A 26,534-nucleotide genomic window follows, 5' to 3' on the forward strand; every position below is an offset into this window, starting at 1 on the left:
CAATCTCAGGTCACTGGCAGGAGACAGGGATGACCCTTCATCCACAAATAGCAATGATGCAATGTAAACAAATGGGTGCATGGCTACTTTCCTTACAAGGTGGAAGAAGCTTTTGGTACATAGATTAGATTTCTCCTAGGCCACATTTGGTGGGGTTTCCTGCACAAGAGTCAAACTAGTTCACAGGAAAGGGGAACTTCACTTTGAGATGGTCCACTGATGTGGCAAGAATTATTGTGGTTCAAGGTTCTTGAATAGAATTTTCATGGTTACACCACTACATACTTTAAAAGTCCCCTCTCCACCTTACAAGGGGATGCTAGTCATAACACACCCACTCTTCACCTATAAACAACCAATTTGTTCTCTTCTGTTCCCTGCCAACTGCTGGAGTTTAAGGCAATGCAGCATGACATCCTTGCAGCCAAAGTATGTTTAAGCACACCATTTCAATAATGTCCCTCTCCACTCACCTTAAGAACCTAGAGCAGAAATCCATCTGGGTTAATTCAGTTTCTCGTCTACTGACAACCATTCTCCACGCACACCGTTCCCTTGTCATCTCCCTTTGCTGTTTGGCAGTGCATTACAACACTGAGCATGTGATTATTTTAAACCATTTATCTATACAGACGCTCCTCTACTTACCTTCATTTGTTTTACATTTTTTTCGATATTACATTTAAACTAAAAAAATTTTTTTTTTGCGAGTAGTTTAGCGCGCTCTCTGTAGTACGAGACGTTCAAACGATACTTACACATGACGCTGCATCCATTGTTTACATGGCACAAACAACAGACTGAATGTGCATTGCCGCCTCCTCCTCCACCATCTCACTTTATGTTCCTTGAATTTAATTTTTGAAATTAATGTTATTATTTTACAATGTTATGTTTATAATTAATGATTTAGGGGTGTTTTATAAGATACGGTAATAGAATTTATGGATGTATAGTACAGTATGAAGTCATACATTACTGGAACGTACAGTAACAACTTACGTTCATTTTCACGTTACGTTCGGAATGTAACTAAAACTCAAGTTAAGGAGCATCTGTATATCAAAAGGTTTCTTCCCCTTTATAAGGGAAATACCCAGCCAAGGCATCCACCAAGGGCTGAAAATTTCAGCATTGCTGCATTGCAAGCTGGCACTAGGTAGGTAGGTAGGTGGTAGGTGTGTATTGTGAGGTCAAAGCATTACCCACTGATCATGCCACAGAGGATCTCTGAGCTCATATCTGGGAGGGTAATAACTATCTTAAGTCCAATATTTGATCCAATCTTGTGATGAAGCACATGCGTAATACATGAGCATTATTAACCAAACATATTTTAAAATTCTGAGAAACATGGGTTAATGAACACAAGCTCATCTTTCACAATATCTTTATTTGGGTCTGAGGCTGGAAACGCTGACAAGTGTGTGATGTGTGCGCAGGACTGGGGGTTTTCCCGTTAAAAACGATGGCAGTTCCCATTGTCTCTCAGAAAATCCAATCCCCCCCAAGTAACACTGTAGCATGTATACTAACTACCTAGATCTGTACAAGAATGATACTTGAAAATGAGTGAATTTGGAAAAAATATGTATTGAAAACGACCAAGAGAAAAATAAATATCAACATTTAACAAATTCCCTTCCGTCCCCTAATCTCCAACTGCTGACATTTTTGTTGTTTTGTTTTTATTTTCAAGGTTGAGCATTAAATAAATGGATGGTGTTGGGGTTGAACCCTACCTAATAAAACTACTTGCAAACTCACAATGAGAAGCAATGTAATCAAAAGATTTCCTTCCCATCAAAACTACATCCTCTATCTATGCAATTTGGGTACCTAGATGAAAATGGCAGAGAAATGGTGGAAGGGCAGAGGATAACCCAACATGGGGCAAACAGATGGGAAAAAAACTAACCTAAACTAACCTATCATGACCCATCCCAACCTAAAAACTGATGTGTACATTGGTTCCCAAACTTCCCCATCCCAATCCCCTCCTTCCTTTCTGGTGTGGCCCCCTTTCACCGACAACCCAGCCTGGTGACACACAATGTGAACTTCCTTAAGCCTAACATTCCTCAAGTCAACAATAATGCCCCAATGTGTTGAAAAAATCCATTGGGGGTGTAAAATAATATACAAAGGCAATATAATAATCACCTGAACCATTCAAATACAACTTCTCAGTGCATTGTACCAAATGAACAGATTTTTTCTTTTTATGTCAAACATGGAGATGAACCATAACAACAATATGGTCACCACTAAGCTATAACCTGCATTGCAGAACAGTGATAACAACTTTCCAGCTTGATTTTTAGAAAACAATGTAGTTATCTGCAGAAGCTAAACATAAATAATGGAAACAATGGAAAAAAATATATATATATAAATGGGAGAGGGAGGGGAGGCTACCAATTCTGATTAGGGTTGTGAGTGATGTGATCTAGTGAACAAGTGAGTGTCAAGGGAGTTTCTCCCTACTCCCCCAATTCCCTGGGTGACGAGTCACCTGAAGTGGAACCCACAAAACCTACGCAACATCCACGACTAGGCAGGGGACAGTTTGCCATAGCAGCAGTAGGGAATCTATACTACTCAAAACTACTCTACGCTTGGCTGCTCATGTTTTCTCCAAAATAAAAAACAATTTTTTTTGAAGTATTTTGATGCCAACTGACTCTCATAAAGAATTCCTTCTTTTGAACTTTGGGAAGAGGAGAGAAAGAGGAGAAGAGGAGGAGGAGAGTAGGATTAGGAGCAGCAGCAGCAGCCTCAACACTAACAGATCCTTCCTGTTTAGAATAAAGGATATGAAGACTTCTGACCATGAAGGTTTCAGTCCCTCTCACCAGGTTCTCTAGATCTCTCATCTGAGATCTCACCATTTTCAGGACTGCCTCGTGCCTCCCTGTGGTGGGGAAGAAGGACTATCTTACATTCACTGCATTAACTAAATTCTCCTGAAAAGGTTCCGGAAAAGTCTTTCATTATAAGTGGTTTGGAAAGGCCTTTCATAGCATAATGCAAAGATGATCACAGTATACAGGACACGTGACTATAGAGATACCAACCCTTTGTACTCTGGTTCATTTGGCAGGCGTCTGTCCTCTTCCCGTGACCTTGACGTTCTGTCCCGCGATGAGCGCTCCCTGGATCGAGAACGATCGTGTGACCTTGAGTGTCTGTCCCGTGACCTTGACCTTCGCTCCCTTCGTGACCTTTCACGGCTACGTGAGCGCCGCCTACAAGAGTAAAAATAAGCAATATATATATATTCTCAAGCTCTAAGCCAGTTGATACCCTAAAGTATCTGACCTCACAGTACCTTTAACAGAAGACCTCACAATAACACCGAGAAACCGGACACAAGAAAGGTTGCAGGTATAGGATTTGGACTAATTGTTCACCTTGAGAACAACTCTACATACACAAACTGAAACAGAGATCAATACATGACATGAAAAATTTAAAATAAAAATAAATGCCATTCAGTTACCTGTCACTTGAGCGCGACCTTCTGCGTGACCTGCGATCCCGTGATCGTGAACGTGATCTGGTATGCCTTCGCCTCCTGTCACGCTCATCTCTGTATCGATCTCTATCCCTATCCCGTTCACGGTCTCTGTCACGATCTCGCCTCTCTCTCTCCTCTCTGTACCTTTCTCTTTCACGCTCTCTATCTCTGAAAGGTTAATTTGTTTAGTGTAGTTTAAGGATATTTCCTCTAGGACAATTATGAAAAAGAAACTAGCACAAACATACTAAAAATCCTTTTCCATTTCAAAATTGGGGTGGCCGAATGGAAGCACACAACCACCTTGTACACATTCATCCATTTAATCCCATTTCTGTATAAGCAATTTGTGTTGTGCATGCCTCAACTGGGCCAGCAAAGTGCCCTTTGGCTGGTGTATGTGTATGTGTGTTGGTACTTGGTGATGTCTTTATATCTTTCAGCATCAAGTTTGTTCTTAAAACCTTGAATAGTGTTTGCAAACACTAAATTATTCCAGGTATCCAGTACTATGTGGGAAGCTACCCCCCCCCCCCCAAGATCTCTTCTATAGTTATCCTTTTTGAGTTTTATGTCCTCTTGTTTTTCCATGGTACCATTTTAATAAATCATTCCTATCTAGGATTTCAATTTCTTTCATGATTCTATAGTCAGCAATCACCTCTTTCTCTTCTTTGTTCCAGTGTTGGTAATTCCAATTTGGACAATTTTTGTATGTTAATTTGGAGAGAGTTGGTGCCAACTTTGTCATTGCTCCCCAGTGCCCCCCTTCCCCCTTCCTCTCTCCCAGTTCCCCCAGTTCTTATCTCAGTCATGTTTATTATGACGATGTGGTTGAAAAAGCTGTAACAAGTGAATCATCGTACTAATAAAGGCTCTGTCCTTACATGGTGTTTATTTTGATAGTGTGTGTGTGTGTGTGTGTGTTGGCATGTGGTATATGCCAGTGTTGAGCTTCTGGTATATCCAGGTATATGTATGATGGGCATGTGCATCCTATACTTGCTCAACTCTCACCTTGTTCAAGTGGAGGTAGAATGTAGATTGAGAGAAGCGAGTAAATACCTTGATGGATTAAAACGTGTTATGAGAAATAGACATTTGGGAATAGATGCTAAGGAGGTTATATGAAGGAGTGATTATGCCAACAGCACTGTACGAGGCTGAAACATGGAACATAAGAGAGGAAGAGAGAAGAGTTTGAATGTGTTTGAGATGAGGTGTCTGAGAAGTATGATAGGGGTTACTAGGCTAGAGTGAGAAATGAAGAGGTGAGGAGAACAGGGGTGGAAAAGGAGTTGGGAGATAGGGCTGATGAAAGAGTATTAGGATGGTTTGGACACATGGAAAGAATGAGTGAAGAAAGGTTAGTAAAAGATGTGGAGGGCAGAGGTGTAAGGAGTGAATATGAGGGGGCGTCCTAGGATGAGATGGATGGATAAAAGGAGTGTAAAAGGAGCATTACAAAAGAGAGGAATGTCTGTTGAGGAAGGATGGGAGATAGGGGTGAATGGAGAAGGGTTGTGTATGGATGAGGAGGAGTGGGTGGGGGATGGGGTGAGGAAGTATGTATGAGAAATAATTTGATGCAGCACAAAGGGATTTCTCCCTGTCTTCTCCTTTTCTGCAAGAAGAGATGGAGAGGGGGATTGCTGAATTAATGAAGCAGCCTTGCTGTGGATGTGCTGCGTCTTGCAACACTGTTTCTGACCCAGGGCGGTGGACAGGATGCAGGGATGACCTGTCATCCAAGAGGTGCCAAGATGAGAGGGAGGGAGGAGGATGGAGGGGAGTGGAGTGTGTTGGGGATAGAATGGGTCGAAGTGGTTTCTATGCCTTTCTTCTTGGCTACCCCCCGTGTAGGGGGGAAAAAGCCTTTGGTATATGCATTTATTCTATATACAATTTTTTTTTCCCTTCTTATAATGGAGGTAGCCATGGCAAAGGCACGTACCTACTCTCACCCACCACCCTTTCCTCCTAGCTCCACGTAGATGATGGGTCACCTCTATACTTGCCCATTGCCCTGGGTAAAAAACAATGTAGCATGACAATATATCCATGGCAAGGCTTCTTCACTTAACTGGCAACTCCTCTCTGTCCCCTTATGCAGAAAAAGGGAAGATGGGGGGAGAACTCCATTCAGGTTGTCAAAATATTCACACATAAGCACCCCCATCCCCTACCCCTCCTTTCCTTACATAACAGTATTGTCAATACACAGTCATTCTCCACATCTACATATGCCACACTTAGCACCATCCCTAGAGAGTATGTGGAATATTAAGTGGGTGGGAGTGGATTTATGGCTTTGACTTTGGATACCTCCCTTGTATGGGGGGAAAAAGCTCTTGGTACATGTACCACATACCTGGGCAGAAAACAATGCCTACATTACAAAATTGTATCCAAATATGCCTCCTTACCGAGTTATGTCATAATCTGCAATTTCCCCAAACCTTGCATTACGTTCAGCTTCTCTTTCTTCCCTTCTTTTTTCACGCCGGCTTTCAACTGTTTTCTGGAAAAAGTAAATAGGTAGATGAAAGAACCATAATCAACAAAATTTTTGTAAATACAATATTTGCCTGTATCAGCCTGTATTATAACCAGGTTAGCGAGTTTAACTTGATAGCTTCATATCTTGCCTGGGCCTTTGGCTAGTTAATCAAATCTGTTTCATAAAATAACATCAGGAATCAAAATAAAAAGGTAAAGGAGGACCAAAACCAAACAGAATGGGAGTTAGAAAGCAAACCAAAAGAAAGTTTTATAATACAAGGGTAGGAGGAAGTGTGTATCTTAGGGAACACAGAACACTTTGCACTACACGTTAACAATCCCCAAACAACAACATAATACGTCTTCCCAAAGTGACTTAAGGTCCTGTGGATTTTGAAGCTTTAGCTAGTTTCCTAGTGACCACAAGTCTTCTACAAGAGAGACTAGGGGGTCAATGAATTTAGGGTACAGCAAGCCATAGGACCAGCTTACCTTAAGCTCTTCCAGTTTCTCTCTAATCTTTATGAAACCAAGATGCAATTTTCCACCGAAGTGATCAGCCAATCGTCTGTCATTATCATGGATACCCAGGTATGCAGAACAAACTTCACACACACGGAGCTTCTGTTGCTGATACGAGGATGCTGGCATGGAGTTCCTGTATTCCTGTTCCGCACCTGCCTTTCGTTTCCGCAGATCTTCGACTTCTTCCATCAACTTCATGCTTTCCTGAAATACATGAACAACTTGTTACTTTCCCCTTCTTTAGCACATCCAGCTACAATTTCTTATTCCTTTAATCAAAACGGCTAAACTTCAAGATACAAAAACTGTCAATATACATTTACATTTCCTGGCCAATCTGAAAAGTTCAGATCTGAGAACCTGCACCTTTATGACTTGCCCTTGTTGAGCTCTTTTACTAAACTGGTCATAACCACCTAGTTTTAACCAGAACAAGATATGTTATGTTACCAGGCTGATGGAGATACTTGTATGTGTATGGTGAACACTCCCAACATCCAATATAAACGGATTTTGGGCCAATTTTACATCTATGAAGACATAGCAAAAAGTGATTAAGGGGGGTAAATCTACAACCATCTAATGCTTTAAGCCTCACATCTCATTAGATAGAGCTTGTATTAGGGCAGAACTTGGCTTCATGCTTGAAACCATTATTGTTTGAACAAGTGTGAATGTAACAAAGATTTAAGATAAAGGATGTTAAGTTGAAGGAAGGCGAAAAGCATTTAAAAGGGAGATGTACTGCAGAGAGGTTATTTTTAGATGCAATGCAAATTATGACAAGAGTGGGAACCTCACTAAAAGAGGATACAAGGAAAACTACTGTTTGAGAAATTTGGGAAAGTACATGATAAGAAAAAGTTGAAAGTAAATGTTGGTAAAAAGGAATTTGATGTATATGGGGTATGGGCGCCAGAGACAGGTAAATTTTAAAGGAGAGAGGCTGGAAGATGTGGATAGTTTCAGGTATTTAAGGTCATGTGGAATGGGTGGGAATGGTTTTTATGCCTTTTTCTTTTTGGCTAACTCCCTTGTAAGGGGGAAAAAGCCTTTGGTATATGTATCTTATCAAGATAAGAGGGAGGGAGGAGGGTGGAGGGGAGTGGAATATATAGGAAATGGAATGGGTGGGAGTAGTTTCTATGCCTTTTTCTTTTTGGCTATCCCCTGTGTAAGGGGGAAAAAGCCTTTGGTATATGTATAAGTATGTATGTAGTAAGGAATGAAGTTAACCACTTTGGTACGATGACTCCTATGTAGGAATCATGAGGCATGATTGGGTACACAAGGATGCCAACGCCGGCATTTTGATTATATATAATTTTTTTATAGTTATACTAGAATTACCCCTGGATTCTGTGAACTTGCTTGATCAAGTTTTCTGTGTTTATTATTAATGAGAGTAAAAGAGAACAAGTAATACAGCAGTGACTTTATACTTTATGTGAGTAGTGTGATGCATTGTTCATATGGCAGCCGATGCTGCGTGCAACAATTTGACTCGTACTGAAGTGGTTAGGGAGGCAAGTTTGTCTTAGAGTATGAAAAGTGTTATGACAAATAGGTATCTGAGGATGGACAGAAAGATACAACTATATGAAGGGATGACTGCCTACTCAAGAAGGTCTGGACATGAAGCATTCAAAAAGCATGGATGCAATGAGCAAGGGTCGAACAACCTAGAAGCAAGTGTAGGGTTTGTAGTTAACTGGACGAGGTTGAGAGAAGGGATAAGCCTATTTCTATTAGGCTACCTTCACATAGCAAGGAAAATGGCAGTGACAGCAACACACACATACATGTAGTCTTTATACACGTAACCAAGCACAAGGGCAGTCCTCTACAAAATCACATGTATCATGTCAATTGTGTTAATTAGTAATATATTCGACCATATTATAACCATAAATTGCAACTTCAAAATCCATATCACTGAGGCTAAATTGCAGTCTTTACTCAAAACTAAAAGAACAAAGATCTACAACCATTTGGGTGCTAATTGGGTGGTTCTTAACATTTCAGTATCAGGGCCTTGCCATCTGAAACAATAAAGTTCTTATGCATCAAAATATATGGGTGTCCTACCTACAAATTCTGTGACTATTTTCACTAAAAGGGACCCTAGAATGACATTACCCGAGAACAACCTTTCCCCTGGATACAGGGATGAACTTGTTACTATGAAGTACTTTTATTTATTTGCAAAGCCATATGAAAAATCTCGTAGAAGTACCTACCAATACAAGTTTTCTACAAAGGTAATCCTCCTGTACATACCTAAGAATGGTTAACATTTCACATTCACCCAAACCGGGTCACTGCATTTAATCTAAATTAAATAAGTACCCAAACCTAAAGTAATCTCTCACCAATCATCTAACACAACTGTAACATGTATATAAACAAACACAAGGTGGATGTCCACAAGATGCATCTCCCCACTGCATATCTTTAAAACTCCTATCACTCATCTCCAGGAAGCTGGCATTGTGTATTTCTATTATGGTCTAATTCCCTTGTACTTCTTTAATATCAAAGCTGACAATCAGCAACTGCTTCCTTTCTTATTCTGTTAGCTAGTGACACAAATAAGCTCAACACAACACTGAAAATATTCCAGTCTTCCCTCTGAAAATAACAAAAGGGAAGGCCCAAAGGTTTTGATGGATACTGATAACCTACAGGTTTCAGGTCATGAAACTCTTCAAGGCAGTTATCACTGAACAGCCTGTTCACTGTTGGGGCATAGATTCTAATGCTAGCTGTACCTTTACAATCAGACTGCTTTCAACCACAAACAAAATGTGGTATACTCTAGTAATTTACATTTGATCACAAAACAAGAAACTGACTCACCTCAACCATGCCATCTGCACCTAGCTGCTCAGCTTTGGCAAGTTTCTTACCAATCTGCTCAGCCAAGTCGTGCACCTTGTTGGCTTTGGCTGCTACTTCAGCACTCAGTTCCTCCTGAGTTTCGGCTAGTCGCTTCTTAGCTTGCTCAGTGCGTCTGTCACAATCAGTGATGAATGACTGAAGATGTTCCATTGCCTGTAAAAATGTACAAAAACCTTGAAAATTGCAAAGTCTATAATTTCAAGTGTTACACACGTTGAAATATTTTGAAATAAAGTCTTTTCAAATTTTTATACATACACATACAGGAGTACCTCAAATAACACGGATTTTATTTCAAAACCATCTCAAACATAGAGAACCGTTTTAAAATTCACGCTGAGTCGGGCACGCATACGCACACACGCGGCAACATCGCAAACATTTGTGGTCACTGCTTTCTATTTTACCATATACAGTTGATCCTCATAACGCGGTCATTATGTACACTGGGAACTGCTCAAACAAGGGTGTGGGGCGAGGGGATAGCCGTAGGTGGCTGCCTGCGGTTACGTGTCAACCTCCGGGTACTGATGCAGGAGGGAGGGAGGGGAGGAGAGGGGGAGTAGGGGGTAGTAGGGGGGTAGCCAACAAGCTTTAGCTTGTTGCTTCCACCACCTGCGCCATGCTATCGTGAAATTTTACCGCCTTAACCTGTTGAAGTGTACTGTTTCTTTCATTTGGAACACAACTAATAAGTCTGATAATGACTGCGATTGTCGTGTCTTAATTTCTCTTATGAGGTTCTTGTTGTTACTGGCAGTGGTGGTTTGTGAGATCAAAAACAGACATATATACGCTTACACATGTGTAGACACGCACACACGTGTTAGACAACCAGTGTATGTTGTGAATGCGCGTGTGTGTACACACAAATACAAAGACAGACACACGCATGTACATGCTTACTTGTACATGTGAATACAGACACATACATGCATACGCCACATACACACACACGTGTATATGCCACATTCACACATATATGTATATACACCACATACACATATACGCCACATACATGCGCGCGCACACACACACGTACACATACACATACATACGGTTCTCGGTATTTAATATGTAAAGTCAGCCTACGCGGATTTGGTCATATGCGGTAATTTCAGGAACCTAACCCCCACGTTATTTGAGGGACTCCTGTACTGGGCTTCTGACCCTGGGCATTGGTAGAGATGCTGGCAGAAGGAGCCAAGAAAAGTTGGAGGTAGGGGTGGTGAATGGGAGTGGAGTATGTGGGGATGAAATGGGTGGGAGTGGATTTATACCTTTGACTTTGACTACCTCCTTTGCAAGGGGGAAAAGCCCGAGTTGTTATGAATGTATGTATATATATTTACAATTCTATACACAATACTCACATCAATGTCATAGTAGAAATCCTTGGTCTTCGATGCCTTTTCATAATCTGCCCTCAGCGCAAGATCATGGATCTTTGGACAATCTCCCAAGTCCATTCGCTGTAGAGATAAATACCATAAATCCATTACTGCCATTCAGTTTGTTACAAATGTAAGCCATTCTCTGATTTTGAGTTTAGCTAAATTGCTGTAAGAAAACTAACAATATTCAAACACAGTGGCACCTCAGAACTCAAACTTAATTCTTGTCGGTTATAAATGCTACGATGTTCCATATTCACATTTTGTTTGAATATGAGCATTAAATGTTAACATATATAATACAATGGAATTATCATTTACATTTTTGTTTTAGCTTCAAGAATTGTTTAACTTGAGGAAGGTTTCCTCAAATAACCTCAAATAACAAGTATTTTAGAATAAGGCACTCAATTTCTGGGGTGGCTCTGAGGGACCACTGTATAGTATAGTTTATGTATGTGTATTTACCTAGTTGTATTTTACGGGATGAGAGCTATGCTCGTAGTGACCCGTTTTCGTATCTCTCCGCATCCAGTTTATTCTTAAAATCTTGTAGTTTTTGCACTCATTGTTTCTCCATTTAGTTTGTTCCAAACATCAATCACTATGTGGGAAGTTATTATTTTTCAAATGTATGTATTTATGCATGTATGTGTGTGTGTGTGTGTGTGTGTGTGTGTGTGTGTGTGTGTGTGTGTGTGTCCAAGTCACAGCTTGACAACATGCACATTTTCAACCCTTTGCTTACAAAAACCCTGTTCAGTTGCTGTGGACCATTTTGCAAACTGAGTATGTGTAACAGTCCACGCTTTTGGGACCCATGTGATATCTTGTTCACAAAAAACATGCAGAAGAAAGTGACAAAGTGACCTTCAGCCATACAATAGCCACAGAAGACAAAGCTGGTCAGTGTGTCAGTCTTTCAGTGGACTTATTTTATTTTATTTATTTATTTTTTATTGTTTTGCATTGTCACAGTTTCTTTGTTTCTTCTGTGTTCACTGACTTTTTGGGGTACACCCTACCCTTTGCCTGATGCCTGGAAATCACACAGCACATAACACTGTGAAAGTAATTGAACTACACAAAGTGAGAAAGAATAATCAAGAAATAGCCAAGGCACGTGACCAAGTGTACTTTGTCGCAACCAACAAAATGGCATGTGGGTGGAGGGGTCGATACTGTGCCCCTCCACAAACATACCTGGGGCGAGGCCCTGAAGATTTCCCCAAAGGCATTAAGGCTTTGACAGTTGAACCTTGACCCTTCTTCAATTTGGCCACCTCCCTCATGAGGAGGGAAAAGGACCTTTGATTATATATAAATAAATGTACACACACAAACGCACACAGATAGTGACACCTCTATGAACCCTGAATCACCAGCATTCTTTGCAACTGGAAACAGATTTCCACTAGCAGAACAGGGACTGGTTATTATATTTTTCTACCATGTAAAAAGCAACTTCATTATCCCCTTCCCCAGAGATTATGTGTATGCATGTACTTACGTAGGTACGTTATGCCACAACTGTTGAGGATCTGGTACAACAAAAACAAAAACTGGGTGTTTGTTGATACTAACCGTAGAGGACAGGATCTCGTGTGGGCAGCAACCCAACAGGAAACTCTTGCACACCTTGGCATCTGTGAATCGCACCTCCAACCTTGAGGTTTCACCTATGGGGGAAAAAAGACCAGCAGACGGACTATAGTAGTGGACATAAAGGTCACCTTTGGTCTACCTCTTACTTGCCTGGGCATTTTTTAATCAAATCCCAAATTTGCCCACCCCTGGTCACATTTTCACCAAAATCATACACGCACATGCACACACATGCATTCATAATATTAGCTTTATGTAAGGTTCAAGGAGGCAGGAGCCTGTTCATCAATGGGTGGTTGGTAGGCTACTCCCCAGCTCATCCTCTCTTTCTAGTTGAACATCCTACCAGAATCTATCTTGTCCTGGGTTTAGTGAAACCCGGATGCTGCTGCAAGAGGGACCTCTAGGAAGATTGACGCTACTACCACCCAAACAAAAACAATTATCCTATATCCCCTACATGCTTCAATCTTACAGAACCTAACTTGGCACTAAGTTTCTCAAGTCACCCTACTGGTTGCACTGAGTACTACACCAACTTAAAGAAGAAACATAGGCAAAAGCTTCCTACTATAAAGATAACCCTCTGTGTACTTCTTTGGAACAAGAGGGGACATGAGATCTAGTCTATGGTTTGTCTGACATGTAACATGAGATGCCTATTGTTGTACCCATGGAAGTAAGGGGCATCCAGTAGGTGGTATCGCTGGATGCATGGACTTATTGGTAATCATGATCGTTACACATATGGCTGGTGGGGGGAAAAAAATCTTTACAAATTAAAAAAAAATATATATATATATAAAGGAAAGATGAAAAAGAAAAAGAAAAATCTGAACAGGAACTTGACAAACCTCCAATTACAGTATTGGACATCACTCAAGTTCATGAGCTTCAGTAACAAATACTTTTTCAATATCTGTAATATTGCCAGCACTTATGTGTAACGCAAAATTGTGACGGGAGTGAAATGGAACCCTAAGCCCAACTTGCCCTGCTGCATAAGCAACAAATATTTCTTGCCAGTACAATGACTAAAAAAGGTACAAACACAAATCGTTCCATTCATTATGTAAATGACACAGGGCATGTTGGCTTCAGTCTCCCATAATAATACTGCCTTAATAAGCTCTAATATTAGGTCTCTATACAACTCACAACCGGCATGACCAACCAAGGTGCAGGAGCTTTCTGGGAAGACGCCACTCTGCAAAGTATGCCCAGCATTGAGCATTATTTGGACATGGGAACAATCGGCTGCAGTTTAGTTCTTGACACATTCAACTGATCACCTTGTGAGAAAAGATTCAACTATCTTAACTAGAGCTACAACTTACTCAAAGGGGAGAAAAAATAATCTTTGAACAATTGTCTACTACGTTAGTCCTATCTTCAGAGGATTAGGTGACTGTGTTGCAGTAAAAAAAACTCTTGCTCTCAATAGAAAAAGAAGAAATGGTTTGTACTGGTATTGGTGAACTTGTAACAGCAATGCCAGAACAACAGCCTAGACAACATTTTCTGCATGACACAGGACAATTGGGTAAAAACAGGTCATACACACGTGATCGCAGTCAAATCCGCATGTCATGTAAAACCTTTGAGACGCGCTATGCTCCACCCTAGAAGAAATTGGGATTATTTCATCAATAACAAGTGTGTGAGAGAGCACAGCAGCAACATCAATTACAGCACCAAAGATCAAGTGAGAAAAGAAAGCTCCATTATAATCCTGGCCCACTCATTTGTCAATATTGTGATTTTTGCATGAAACCTCCCCTTCCATTACTCCACTCAACTTGAGTGTATGGAATGAGAGGCATCTGCACTTTCTTTACACATTGCACCCCTCCCCCCACAATCCATAGACACCTTGGTTCTCCATCAATACTGTCCCTTAAGCAGAAGACAAGTACATACAAATAGCACCAATTCTTTTAAATTATGACCATAACTGCAGTGCAGGGACTAATTTGAAAAACTCAAAATAGGTTACAACTAAAAGTATACCAAGATGCACTCTGCTTTCTGCTCTTAGGTGCTTCTCTACCTGCCCCTGAGACCCCCACCCTCCATTTTCTATCCAAGCTAAAAACTATCATACTATCCTATAAAACAAAATCTTATATGAAATGAAAGTCATTTGAGAAAGAAAAAAACATTAACTTCCTACAATTTCAAAGCTGTGCCCCCAAACTTGAAATTTGTTTAACTATGCATAATATATATGTATATATGGATAATACATATATAAATTTGTTTGCACACAAATGACACTGTATTTTTGCAGTTCACTTCACCAGTGCTATCTTCAAATGACAAGGTAATTTTACACTTATACACACTTACACACCCATAATGTGCACTGACATGGACACACACATCTTGTACACAAATACATACAAACAGCTCTTCATGAAACACTAAAAATTGTTATGCTTCTCTCAACATGATCAGTTTCATGTTCCTGCCGATATCAAATTCTGGATTAATCAATATATACATTTTCTAATGTGGGTATCCATGCAAGCCTCAGGACACGAATCAAATAAAAAAAAATAAGGATACATTGGTATCTACATGTGTGGGACAGCGAGAGCAAATTTTGAGTTAATATATACATTTTCTAATAAGGGTATCCATACAAGTCCCAGGACACGAATCAAATAGAAAAATAAGGACATGTTGGTATTTACGTGCGTATATGAGAGAGTGAGCGAGATAGGGGAGGTCAGAAAGAGCAAGGTGGTTAAGGAAACCAGTTTCAACACAATACCCTACTGGTGATGTAGTTTGTCAACTGTTTTCAGGGAAATTAATTTCATTTAGCTACAATACCATAACTCAAATTACATAAACAACAGTAACTTTACTAAACTCCTGAGCATTTACAAGTAAAATATCACACAGCTCTCACTAAACAACCCAGATAAATAAAGACAATCCTGCACTTGTGTTTATAAATGTAATACCTAGTATATAATGACATACTCTGGTTCTGTATTAGGTATATCAATGTACCCCAAATTAATACAAGATCTACCTGGGCTCAAGATAAACAATTGTATGCCTAAATATCTTTGTACAAAACAACACACAATACATACACTGCATGTCATCTATTTATGAAACTTAAAAATTCATCATTTCTAATTTGTGACAAGTTTGGTCTACTCATGTATATGTAAAACAAACTTCAAAGACCAACAGCACCAGTATTTGCTTGAAATTTTCAAATATTGGTTATTATGTATCAGCATCTTCCATATCCAAGAACTTGAATGAACCTAACCCCTCCCCCACGATTATACAGTTCATGTACACACCAATGTACACATAATTTGCATGGGTATGCTTTTGTACATGCATACAAGTATTTGCATGTGTACTGTGTGAACGAGTAATTGCAAATGACACTTTCACAAGGAATACATTTTAAAACCAAAGTACCCTGTGAATGACACAGTTGAACCATGATCAAATACTTATGACTTGCAACCATACACTCACACATTAAGGAATAATACATTACAAATTGTCCCATAAACTCAAAGAACTGGGCAATGATCAAACTATTAAGTACAATTAGTAAACAACCATTTAATCTCCCCATTTTCAACTGTATTACCAATTTCCCCATTCTGACAAATCTTTAAATGAACAAATTGATAAAAAGTAAATTAATCACATTTAGTTTTCAAATCTTTAACCACCAGACCTCATCAATAATGAGTAAAATTAAATTTAAAAAAAATGAAGAATGAAGACAAGAGGAAGAAGACATGGTTAGAGAGGATACAGGGAAGGTGAAGAAGAAATAACAACTGTTGCCAAGAGTTTCACTAACTGGAAACCTACAGATCATAGTGGTTGGCAACATTCTTAAGACTTACACATATCTCTGGAAGAAACTCTAGTCTGCTTTGTATCAGCACAGGAATGTTTCTTTGAGCAACTGGTTGAAAGAAATAAGAGGGTGCCAGTCACTCATTGTCAGCTCTCCATGTAAGAAGGTGGAAGAAATACAAATGAAGTAGAGGATGATTGAGTCTTGGCAACTCGAGAAGGTTGACAAGTACTGAAAATGGGCAGCTCCGACACTATTATTATCTCTGTTGTTCATTCTTGCAACACTGCCACAATCAGACATCTGTCACTGGTATTTAAGAAAAGGACCAAATGAAATACATGAATATACACAAGCGTATGCCAAGGAGAATGCCAAAATCTTATGCTGTGCCCACACAAAGGATACATTTGGAAAAAGTTACTACGAGTCCTCACTCAGTTCAGTATACCCAAAAATATTTGCTTCTACTAACATAACAAGACTGCTTCATGATACCAGACATTTCAATGGTCCCAAATTACCACATCATGCTTGTTGAACAGTTAAGTATAACCACATGCAATACCATTCAAGACAACATTTCAACAGCCCCAGCATCTCGAACAAACACTTGTGATAGTGGAGAAAGACTGCTAGGTGTTGAAAGCAAGTTGAGAGAGGAGGAAATAGAAGGAATACCAGACAAAACTGAGATATAAATAGTGTGATGAAATGGGAGAAACAAAACCTAAGGTAGCCTAGAGGGCCAGAGTTTGATATCAGGTCACAACAGCCAAATTATGAACTATCCTGTACATAAATAATTGATAATACATATGTCCATACCAAACAACTATTCAAATATTCTAATATCCATGAGTGGGGTTGTGGTTTATGTAAAAATGTGGAAAGAGTTTCAATCAGCATCAATTCCTTCATGAAACTTGTACATAGTTACAAACCTATAACAATGGTCGAATTGGTTTGATACCAGGTTACAATACTTAGAAAATTAATAACTATACAGGCAATTTATAACTCCACAGACACAAACATATATGGTGTGTGTGTATTTACAAAGTACAAAATGCAAAAACAACAATTTAGTATAGCTCAAAGCTTAAAAGAATGATTTACAAACTGATCTGACAAGGAATGATTTATGATGCAATTAAATGCCAACAAGAATGTTTGAGGCCACAAGAAATTGGCACCAGTTTTAAATCCAAGCTATATTTACCATTAAGCCACACATTTCAAATGCCAAGGGCCTTGATCTTTACAATGGCCTAAGTTATGCCTTGCTTGTCACTGTCATTTTCTCCTATTGTTTGTGCCCAATTTGTATGGTCATCTAGTTTCCTTCATGCACATATACACCATTTTGATCCATTCCTTATTATTTTCTAATATTGGAAAGTGTATCAACTTTCTGAATACACAAATTGTTACTTTGAAAAAATGTTGCCCTGGCTGTCAATAGGCACTTTGTCAATGTCTAGCCACAATCTGGACCACCTTTGTTCTGCTACCTTCAGTAGCAACAATCACAGACCAATAACTTCAACCCTATATCAAATGAACATGTTACACTTCTCTCTTAACCAGATAAAAAATCAATAACTATGGCATCAACCTCCTTCCTAGCTTTCCAACTTCAAGAAAATATTTTCACTAACTAGTAACCAATTCCACCTTTCTGGGAGTAATCATTAAACATAAAAAGCTCAGCTACAATCCTTTATATGGGTAATATGTGAAAATCTGTTTTTGTCTGGCGCTTCATAAAATTCAGGTAAACTTCCCTTTATGACATCTTAGAAAATGTGGCCTTGGCATATCTGTACTTCAGCTATTCTGATTTGATATTTTAAGCAAAACAAGCAAAAATGTGGGAAACAAATAGTTGACATTAGCTTCATATTACCAATAACAAGATGGGACAGTTGGGGTAAGCAAAAAAATATCTATTGAGAAAGGGGAAATGGAAAAGACAGCAAATGGATTTAGAAATACAAGGACCAAAATGGATGCCATTTACCCATTATTTTTGGTTCAGTGGGGGGGGGGGGGTCACCATATAATGAAGTGGCGGGGGTAATCATTGTCAGGCCCTACTGTGGAGGCACTTTCCTGTTGCACTGCCTTTGAACAATGTAGTGTGGTGGGAAACAAGGATAATCTTTCACCCTTGAGGTGCCAATATGGGAGGGGTAGTAATTGAATTTGAACAGGTGTATAGACTTGTCCACCCTCACTTGTTAGGGAGAGAAGGACCTTTGGTAAGTTCATTCACAATATTATTAATATACACACACACACACATATACATATATATATATATATATATATATATATATATATATATGTGAGAGTGAGAGAGAGGGTGGGTGGGTGGGTGGAGAGCAAACCTCCAAATCAGAATGGGGAACAAGGATGAATAGAGAAAGTAGGTTGCAGTGGGAGAGTGCACCATGAGAGGGAGGGTATGTAAAAGGATGAGGAGGATGAGGATGAGAAGGTTGCCTGCTCAACAAAGACTGACTAAATGGCTTGCACTCGGCCATCAACATGTTTTAAAACCTTTTGCTTAAATGCAACTGAAGACTTCAGAAAAAAATTGTATTTTCCTGTGGGTTGCCAGTCTGTGAAACCAGGGGAAACACTGAGCATTAATAGTGTTTCATGGGCATTTCTACATGAACATTCATCAGTGTGTGACCTATGCACTACACTTGTACACATTTTTCTCCACCTAAAATGAAATTTACAATGATTGAAACCTTACACAATAATTAATTTCTACCCTAGAGTTCATGAAAAAAAAAGTAAAACTAATGAATGATGCCATACCAATTTCACTTTTCTTTTATAGTTTTGTAAAATTTCAGAACCACCTTTATTTGGCACATGCAAAAAGCCAATATGGTCCACTGGGTGCTAACATCACTTTCTCAATTCATCATGAGAAGACAATTTATGCAAAAAGACATGAATAAAACTGCCTATCAATGATGCCATATAATTTCCTTTTCCATCCATCTGGTGCCCCCACTTTTTTTTCATATAAACCAGGACAATGTAATGCTTAGACTACAACAAGTGATTTTTTTACAATGTATGCAATACATGATCAAAAAAGCTGCTATCCATACAACACCCCAACCCCTGCTGTAATGATCAGAGGGGGAAAATTTCCTCATGGACCATGTTGCTACAAAGTGAAGGCAATGTTGAACAGTAACATTTCTTCTTTCACATGTACACAGTACGTTGCAACATCCATACTACAAAGTAGGCAGACCATACCATGCCTTGCCAAGTGTATATCTTATTTGTAACAAACACATGACTCCTTTGTCCACTGATGAACTAGCTCATTCTGGGGAGGAAAGGGTGGGTATTGAAGATGTCTCAGAGGCCAGGTTGTTCAGAGTAGTGACTAATAATTCTAGGGTTAGATATCTGGTAAAATATCCCTAACCTAGATTCAGTGTCTGGTTTTATGCATTTCACATTTATGACCAATTTGATTTTTTTTCTAATTTTAGTAAAGACTTCCTTACAAATTTATATCCAACGACAACCTCTAAATACTAAAAATGTATATGATACAATTTCTGGAACAATAGTAATGGCTCATGACGCAAAATTTGAAGTCCACATTTGGCAATTACAACAGCTCTTCCAGTACCAGGCAGAACATATCTTATCAGTTTGAAAGCAATGAAGCTTTTTTGACTTATCTGTGTGGCCTGGGTTAAATCTATATTGATTAAGTCCTTTCACAATGAGTGGTACTTCTCTTACCCTGATTGGCATCAAGCTTTAGCTGGTCACCTGTGCATCTGGCAATAATTTACTAGCCCTGACCTTTGTTGCTATCACAGAATGAAACACAAACTCCTGTATAGTCAAACTATGGTAATTTGAACTTTTGTTGATCCTGATTTTAGGGCATTTAAAATCTAGTGTTAACATGGCAACTACGGCAATCACTAGAAAAATTTGCAGAGAAAACTCCATTTGTGGACAAAGCCTTTATTTGATTGTATATTTTGCTTGTTGGAGCCTTTAAAGTACAAAAGCTGCAACTGGTAATATGTACAATCACTTAGGGCTTAATTCTCTCTTTTTTTTTTTAAACAAGGGAAAAGTAAATAACATCAGAGATGCCTTTTGCAGTTTGATCTCTTATAAGCCCACAGGAAATTAGTTCATACATTTCACCTTTCCCCATAATATGAACTTCAAGAACTAACCATTCTGATCTCATGCATCAACAAAATTTGTTGCAACAAAGTACCCTGACATCTTGTAACAATTGGTACAATATTATTCTTGAAATTGTACTATGCAATCATTACAGCCTAAGCACCCACACATACATCCTTCAGCCCCCAGTTATGTACTGTGGAACAGGTGTGGCCATTCAAATATAGCTTATCAGGGTATCTGGTCGTTTTGCCACATGGCCAGTTCGCTATTCCAGAATCATGCAAACCCATTTTTCACTCCTTTCTTTTCTGCATTTGAAAGATCTATGTTATTAATATTATCTATGGAATAGTTTGGTTAGATTAGGAGCTATCAGACAATGCTATGTTTGAATGACTCTGGATTCTTACCAAATAGGATGGTCTGGATGGATAGGCTACTAAGGTACAATTAGTGGCCTTGAGGTAAACAATTGATGAGTCCTGGTTGGTTATGGTGACAATTGTTGCCTCGAGATCGAATGACTCGTAACTTAATCCCCACAGTGGTTAGCTATGGTCCTTGGACCCTCCCATACATTTCTCAATTAAGAAACTTTGGAATATTGTATTACCAGGGGCGTTAAGAGTGCAAACCATCATAACATGACATGTAGAGAAGCAGAGAGGGAGAAATCCAACAAAGGTAACAGGGTACTTGATAACTGCAAACGTACGACTGTTGGCTTAACTGGGTCTCCACCCTCTATATGTGGAAAAGTAATATTCAAAATTAATTTGGGGACAGTCCAAAGACCAAGTGCCATGGGTCGGCACATCTAGATAAAAGGGTTGACAAGTTCCGAAAATGGCCAACAGGCATATAATTCTCAACCATCCTTCAAGCAGGACTACAACCCACATCTGGATCTAGTTAAGGACCAAAAGGTCTCCTGCCTGCATGCTCTTCCTTGTAGCTACCACCATTCCCTTGGTTACTAGCCAACTAACACAATGACTGTGGTATTTTTTTTTTATATGGGTACACCTATGCGGCATAGCATTAGAAAATTAAATATTAATTTTGCATATTATAATACATCTATGTAATTTTTCTTGATGGAAATCAATATCAGAAAACATTGCTAAAAGCTATGTAGACACAAAGCTGCATTGATTCCTTTATATGCCACCTTTGTTTAGAAAGATTCAGGTCAGATACAACAATGACCTGATGACCTCTAGAATTATAGGTACTGCTTTACTAAATGCAGGTTAGATTAGGTTGGAACAGACTAATTTATCATACTTTAATTACTTCAACATCCACTTCTACCAAAACAAAGATGGCATCTGAAGTAGTCGAAGTGACCCAGTACGTTTGTTTATAGCACTTGGCAAATTTTTCTATTACTTTGATGTATTACAATTGATAAAATTATTTAATTTTCTATTGCTGTATCACATAGGTGTGCACTTGAAATTTACTGACATTAATATAACTATTATTTCTATACCTTTCCAAGGCTTTTGGTTTAGTTAAAGTATGCACTGTCAAATATTGGTTATAATTTTCAAATTACCACATCATTGGCAAACTTGATCATACATGATAATTTATATGGTTCACATCCCCAAGATGATAGTGCTTATGTGGCAATATTGCCCTCTAAATTAAAATACCATTTAACCAATGTAAACCTATCCTATAAGGGTGTCACCTTACTATGTCAGTTGCTAGTCAATATAATTTATCAGACAACAAGCTTGACAACATCTCGCACTGTTTCTTCCAAGATGGCACCAGAATCCTGGAGGTTTCATTTTCGAACAATTTACTTCACTGCCCCTTCTATGAAAAACCGAGCAAAATATAAATTGCCCAATGACTTCCCCCACCCAACACCATCTTGGTTTCAGTTTCAGATTTAATGTTCAAAACATAAATTTACACTCTCCTGAATATCTACTTTATGATCTACTTATTCAGAGTTGACATATCATCTTGCCTATGTATTCTAGTTTCCACCAAGCGACTGTTCAACTAGTATTAAGCTCCCAATATCTATTGCTAGAGCAATTCACTGCTCACTCATTGCAGTCAAGGTGAAATAGAATACCAACAGAATGATATATCCAATTATGACAGTAAATTAAGACAAAATACCACTACTGCCACATTGTGCCAAACTCAGCTGCAACAGTGAATTATTATATAGTTATTTATCCAGCGCATCACACCATATTACAGCAGCTTTCTTTCTTCTTGTCTCATATTTGTTGCTTCCTGATACAAATACAGATCCTAACCTGACAACCCAATAAAAATCTAAATTTGTGGAAATACAGTAAAAAATGGAGGGCAGCGTGAGGATTTCTATTTTTGGCAAAAAGGATTGGCTGGTAGATTTTTGCAAGTCTAGCCAAACAATATGTTTTGTCAATGAATTTTGCAATGATATGGACTATGGTCATTCCAAGATGGGAAATGACAGCAATATCAAAATATGTTCATCTTAATTAATATACCATCTTGACAATTACTAAAATGCCGACAAACAGGAAGATATTCTTTATCAAGTAAATTTGCAGAATCACATGAAAATGTATATTTAACACATATTTACATTATCCAAAAGCTCCTAATAATACAACCTAACAATTTCATAAAAAAAAAAAAAGTATGACATTGGAATCCATCAATCCCTACTGCAACAGTATTTTTACCATTATTTAAGTACCAACATTTCTCCTACGATGTATAATTTTACAATTAATCACGGACTATAACATTATGATTATCTCACTTTGGTAAAATAATAAAATTCCAGAATCACACACACATTCAACATTTACGTTGTTCAATAGCTCCTAACCCAATATAATCTAACAACCATTCCATGAAAAAAGAAAAATTCTTTCAAATGAATGAAATTGAAAAATGCGTTTGCATGATACTGAAATAGAACCCTCATCTTAATTTAACCTGTAAACAAGCTTCAGTCAATTTACATATATAGCAAATATACTTCACAAACACATGCCCACCATTTCCATTTGTTCCGCTTTCAGTTCAAATTTCAGCCTTCCAAAAACCTGTTGTAATAAGCTCTTAAAAATAAAATGGGACAACATTACAATAAGTTCGTAATTTTCCATAACAAAACCTATGCTATATTCACACATCTTGAAACCATCCATAAATAATTTACGAAAGCATTTTGCTGTCCATGGAAACGCCCACATCCACTATTTACTAAATTACTTAAGCTAAATGAAAATAAAACAAGGAAATCTGCCAATTGTGGAGTTCGAAGTCCGCTACAACGCTACACTCAATGGAAGCCATTTCCACTAACACTTCAGGCTTCACTCGCCCAACATCGCCGCCATTACACCATCCTACGGACCAAGACCCTGCCCTTACGTGTTACTCATCACTTAGTTCAAATCAAAATAGTGCAATATACTCACCATTCCTAGCTGTTCCCATTAGCTGGTCCAACATAGCGCGCATCTGGTCGTGCGCCGACATCCTGGATACTTTGTTTTAACCAGGATAAGGCTTAATTTCACTCCTGCGTACTTCCCACTAGCCAGTAAGCGGACGTACTACATGGCACATGCGCAAAGTATAAAAGCGCTAACTGGTCTATGAGTTAGCTACGCAATAAAAGAGTCACAAGAGATATCATGCAGCTGGTATTAAGAGAAATAGTATGAATGAACGTCTGATATAAATACATATATATCTCCTAAAGGTTCACAAAGAAATGAGACAGAATTTTGATGATACATTGAATTTGATCAGCAGACACTCAAGATACATTGATTTTTCTAAACAATAAATAGTCATATACAGTAAGCTATTATGATAATATAAAATTAATCGTATGTATCATAGATTTCTGATTCGGACCTAACTAATTAAAAAGCAGATTTATTGAAAATGTGATCATTAACACAACTGGATACCTAAACTCATGTTTTGCTCGGAAATTGATCTAGATATGATCTGCAAATCATATAAACAGGTCAATGTTAACCTAAATATTTTATTATATAGATTTCCATTTCTAGCAAAATACATCTTAATTTGGCAGTAGTAGGGACTATTTTCGATCAAGCCCACAATGCAACGAAAAATAACAAAAGAAAAGCGCACCAGTTAATCATTTAAAAATTCCAGTTTACATTTCTAAAGTTAATTGAGGATGGTTGGAGTATATCTTGTTTTATAAGAAGTTGTTGTAATATGCTAAGGCATCTAAAGCATAAATACATTACTGCATGTATAAAACTCCAGTACAAACAAATAACCTCATAAAGATGCGGGCATATGTAGATGCGCACACTTGACATGAATCATAGCAATGCGATTACATGTTTTAGTCTTACACTGTAGTTATTTACAGACCTATATGTATTCTAATATAGGTTTCTTATTCTACATATTCTTGATTTCATTTATTCTTAATTATTATTTAAGTCAATGCATTTTTTATACACACACACACACACACATACATACACACACACACACACACACACAAGACAATTTGGGTTCAGACAAGGAAGATCATGCACCACAAACTTAATATGCATCTACTCAAGTCTAATAGACATAGTGCAAGAAAGAAATGGATGGGCTGATTGTGCCTTCCTAGACTTGCAAAAAGCTTTTGACAAAGTACCACACAAAAATTACAAAAAAAAAAAAAAAAACTGGAACACATAGGAGGATTACAAGGGAACCTACTAAAATGGATGGAGGACTTCCTGACTGGTAGAAAGATGAGAGTAGTGCTCAGAGAATTATATTCAGATTGGAAAGAGGTGATCAGTGGAGTACTGCAAAGATCTGTATTGGCACCAATAATGTTTGCTATTTATGTGAATGACATGGACGAGGATGTGAAATGTTAAATGAGCTTCTTTGCAGACGACGCCAAACTGTTTAAAAGGAAAGTAGAAACTGAGAAGGACTGTGAAGCGCTGCAGGAAGACCTGAATAAGGTATGGAACTGGAGTCAGAAATGGGAAGTGGACTTTAATACTAAGAAGTGTAGCATAATGGAGTTTGGAAAAAGCAAAAACAGAATATCAGGAAAATATACAATTGGAACCAAGGAGGTAAAGAAGGCAGGATCCGAAAGAGATTTGGGGGTAATCATCACAAACGACTTGTCTTATGATAAACAGATTAACAAAATTGTCGGGGAGGCTTACAACTTGCTAAGATCAATGAAAGTGGCTTTTGCATACTTGGACGAAGACATGATAAAAATATTGGTTACATTGATAAGGCCTAGACTAGAGTATGCGGCGACATTGTGGTCACCCAGTACCAAAAAGAATATAAAGAAAATAGAAAGAATCCAGAGAGCAGCAACAAAAATGGCACCTGCACTTGCAAACCTATCATATGAGGAGAGGTTGGCTAAACTGGAGTTACCGACGCTGGAGCAAAGAAGAGAGAGAGATGACCTACTGACCATCTACAGAATCATGAAAGGCACAGAGATACTCGATAGAGAGGACTTACTAAACTTGGACAAGAGAAACACAAGAGGACATGGAAAAAAACATAGCTACAGAAGAGAACTGAAGAAAAACAGTTTTCCACATAGAGTAGTGGACACTTGGAACAAACTGGAAAATGAAATAGTATGCGCAAAAACCATTCATGAGTTTAAAAGTAAACTAGACACTGCGAGATACAAAGGCGGGACACCACGAGCATAACTTCCCTTCCCGCAAAATACTAGGTAAATACACACACACACACACACACACACACACACACACACACACACACACACACACACACACACACACACACACATATATATATGTGTGTATGTGTGTGTTTACCTAGTTGTATTTTACGTGAAGAGAGCTGCGCTCGTAGTGACCCGCTTTTGTATCTTTCAGCATCCAGTTTGATATTAAATTCTTGTATAGTTTTTGCCCTCACTATTTCTTCATTCGTTTTGTTCCAGATATCTATCACTCTGTGTGGGAAGCTATTCTTTTTCATATCTCTTCTGTAACTATCCCTT

The 26,534-nt window shown here is 38.5% G+C and overlaps 1 protein-coding gene across 6 annotated transcripts; it reads right to left on the reverse strand.

Moving 5' to 3' along the window:
• Positions 1 to 1,376: 1,376 nt before the first annotated feature.
• On the reverse strand, positions 1,377 to 24,106 carry LOC143041820 (putative RNA-binding protein Luc7-like 1). Of its 6 annotated transcripts, XM_076213899.1 has the most exons (11): positions 23,947 to 24,095; positions 14,012 to 14,069; positions 13,606 to 13,654; positions 12,427 to 12,521; positions 10,822 to 10,920; positions 9,407 to 9,601; positions 6,515 to 6,751; positions 5,947 to 6,041; positions 3,503 to 3,688; positions 3,078 to 3,248; positions 1,377 to 2,914 (listed from the first exon to the last, which is right to left on the reverse strand). In XM_076213899.1, the coding sequence occupies exons 2-11, from the start codon at positions 14,036 to 14,038 to the stop codon at positions 2,842 to 2,844; spliced, it is 1,227 nt and encodes a 408-aa protein (XP_076070014.1). In that variant the 5' UTR covers positions 14,039 to 14,069; positions 23,947 to 24,095; the 3' UTR covers positions 1,377 to 2,841. The 6 variants fall into 6 exon arrangements, with proteins under 6 accessions (XP_076070014.1, XP_076070015.1, XP_076070018.1 ...); XM_076213900.1 differs by lacking the exons at positions 13,606 to 13,654; positions 14,012 to 14,069 and having other exon boundaries at positions 23,947 to 24,106; XM_076213903.1 differs by lacking the exons at positions 13,606 to 13,654; positions 23,947 to 24,095 and having other exon boundaries at positions 14,012 to 14,066.
• Between the last annotated feature and the right edge of the window lie 2,428 nt (positions 24,107 to 26,534).

This window comes from Oratosquilla oratoria, chromosome 32, assembly GCF_046742065.1.
Source record: "Oratosquilla oratoria isolate Oo_2021 chromosome 32, ASM4674206v1, whole genome shotgun sequence".
Lineage (NCBI taxonomy): Eukaryota > Metazoa > Arthropoda > Malacostraca > Stomatopoda > Squillidae > Oratosquilla > Oratosquilla oratoria.

What these genes read in the sequence shown, in the direction of transcription:
- LOC143041820 (XM_076213898.1), bottom strand. Translation starts at nt 13,727, where the DNA reads ATGTGTCAAGAACTAAACTGCAGCCGATTGTTCCCATGTCCAAATAAT. An exon ending in GTGCAGATGGCATGGTTGAG is followed by an intron (nt 6,752 to 9,406) that starts GTGAGTCAGTTT and finishes CATGTATTTCAG; the next exon opens with GAAAGCATGAAGTTGATGGA. An exon ending in GCAGATTATGACATAACTCG is followed by an intron (nt 3,689 to 5,946) that starts GTAAGGAGGCAT and finishes TTAACCTTTCAG; the next exon opens with AGATAGAGAGCGTGAAAGAG.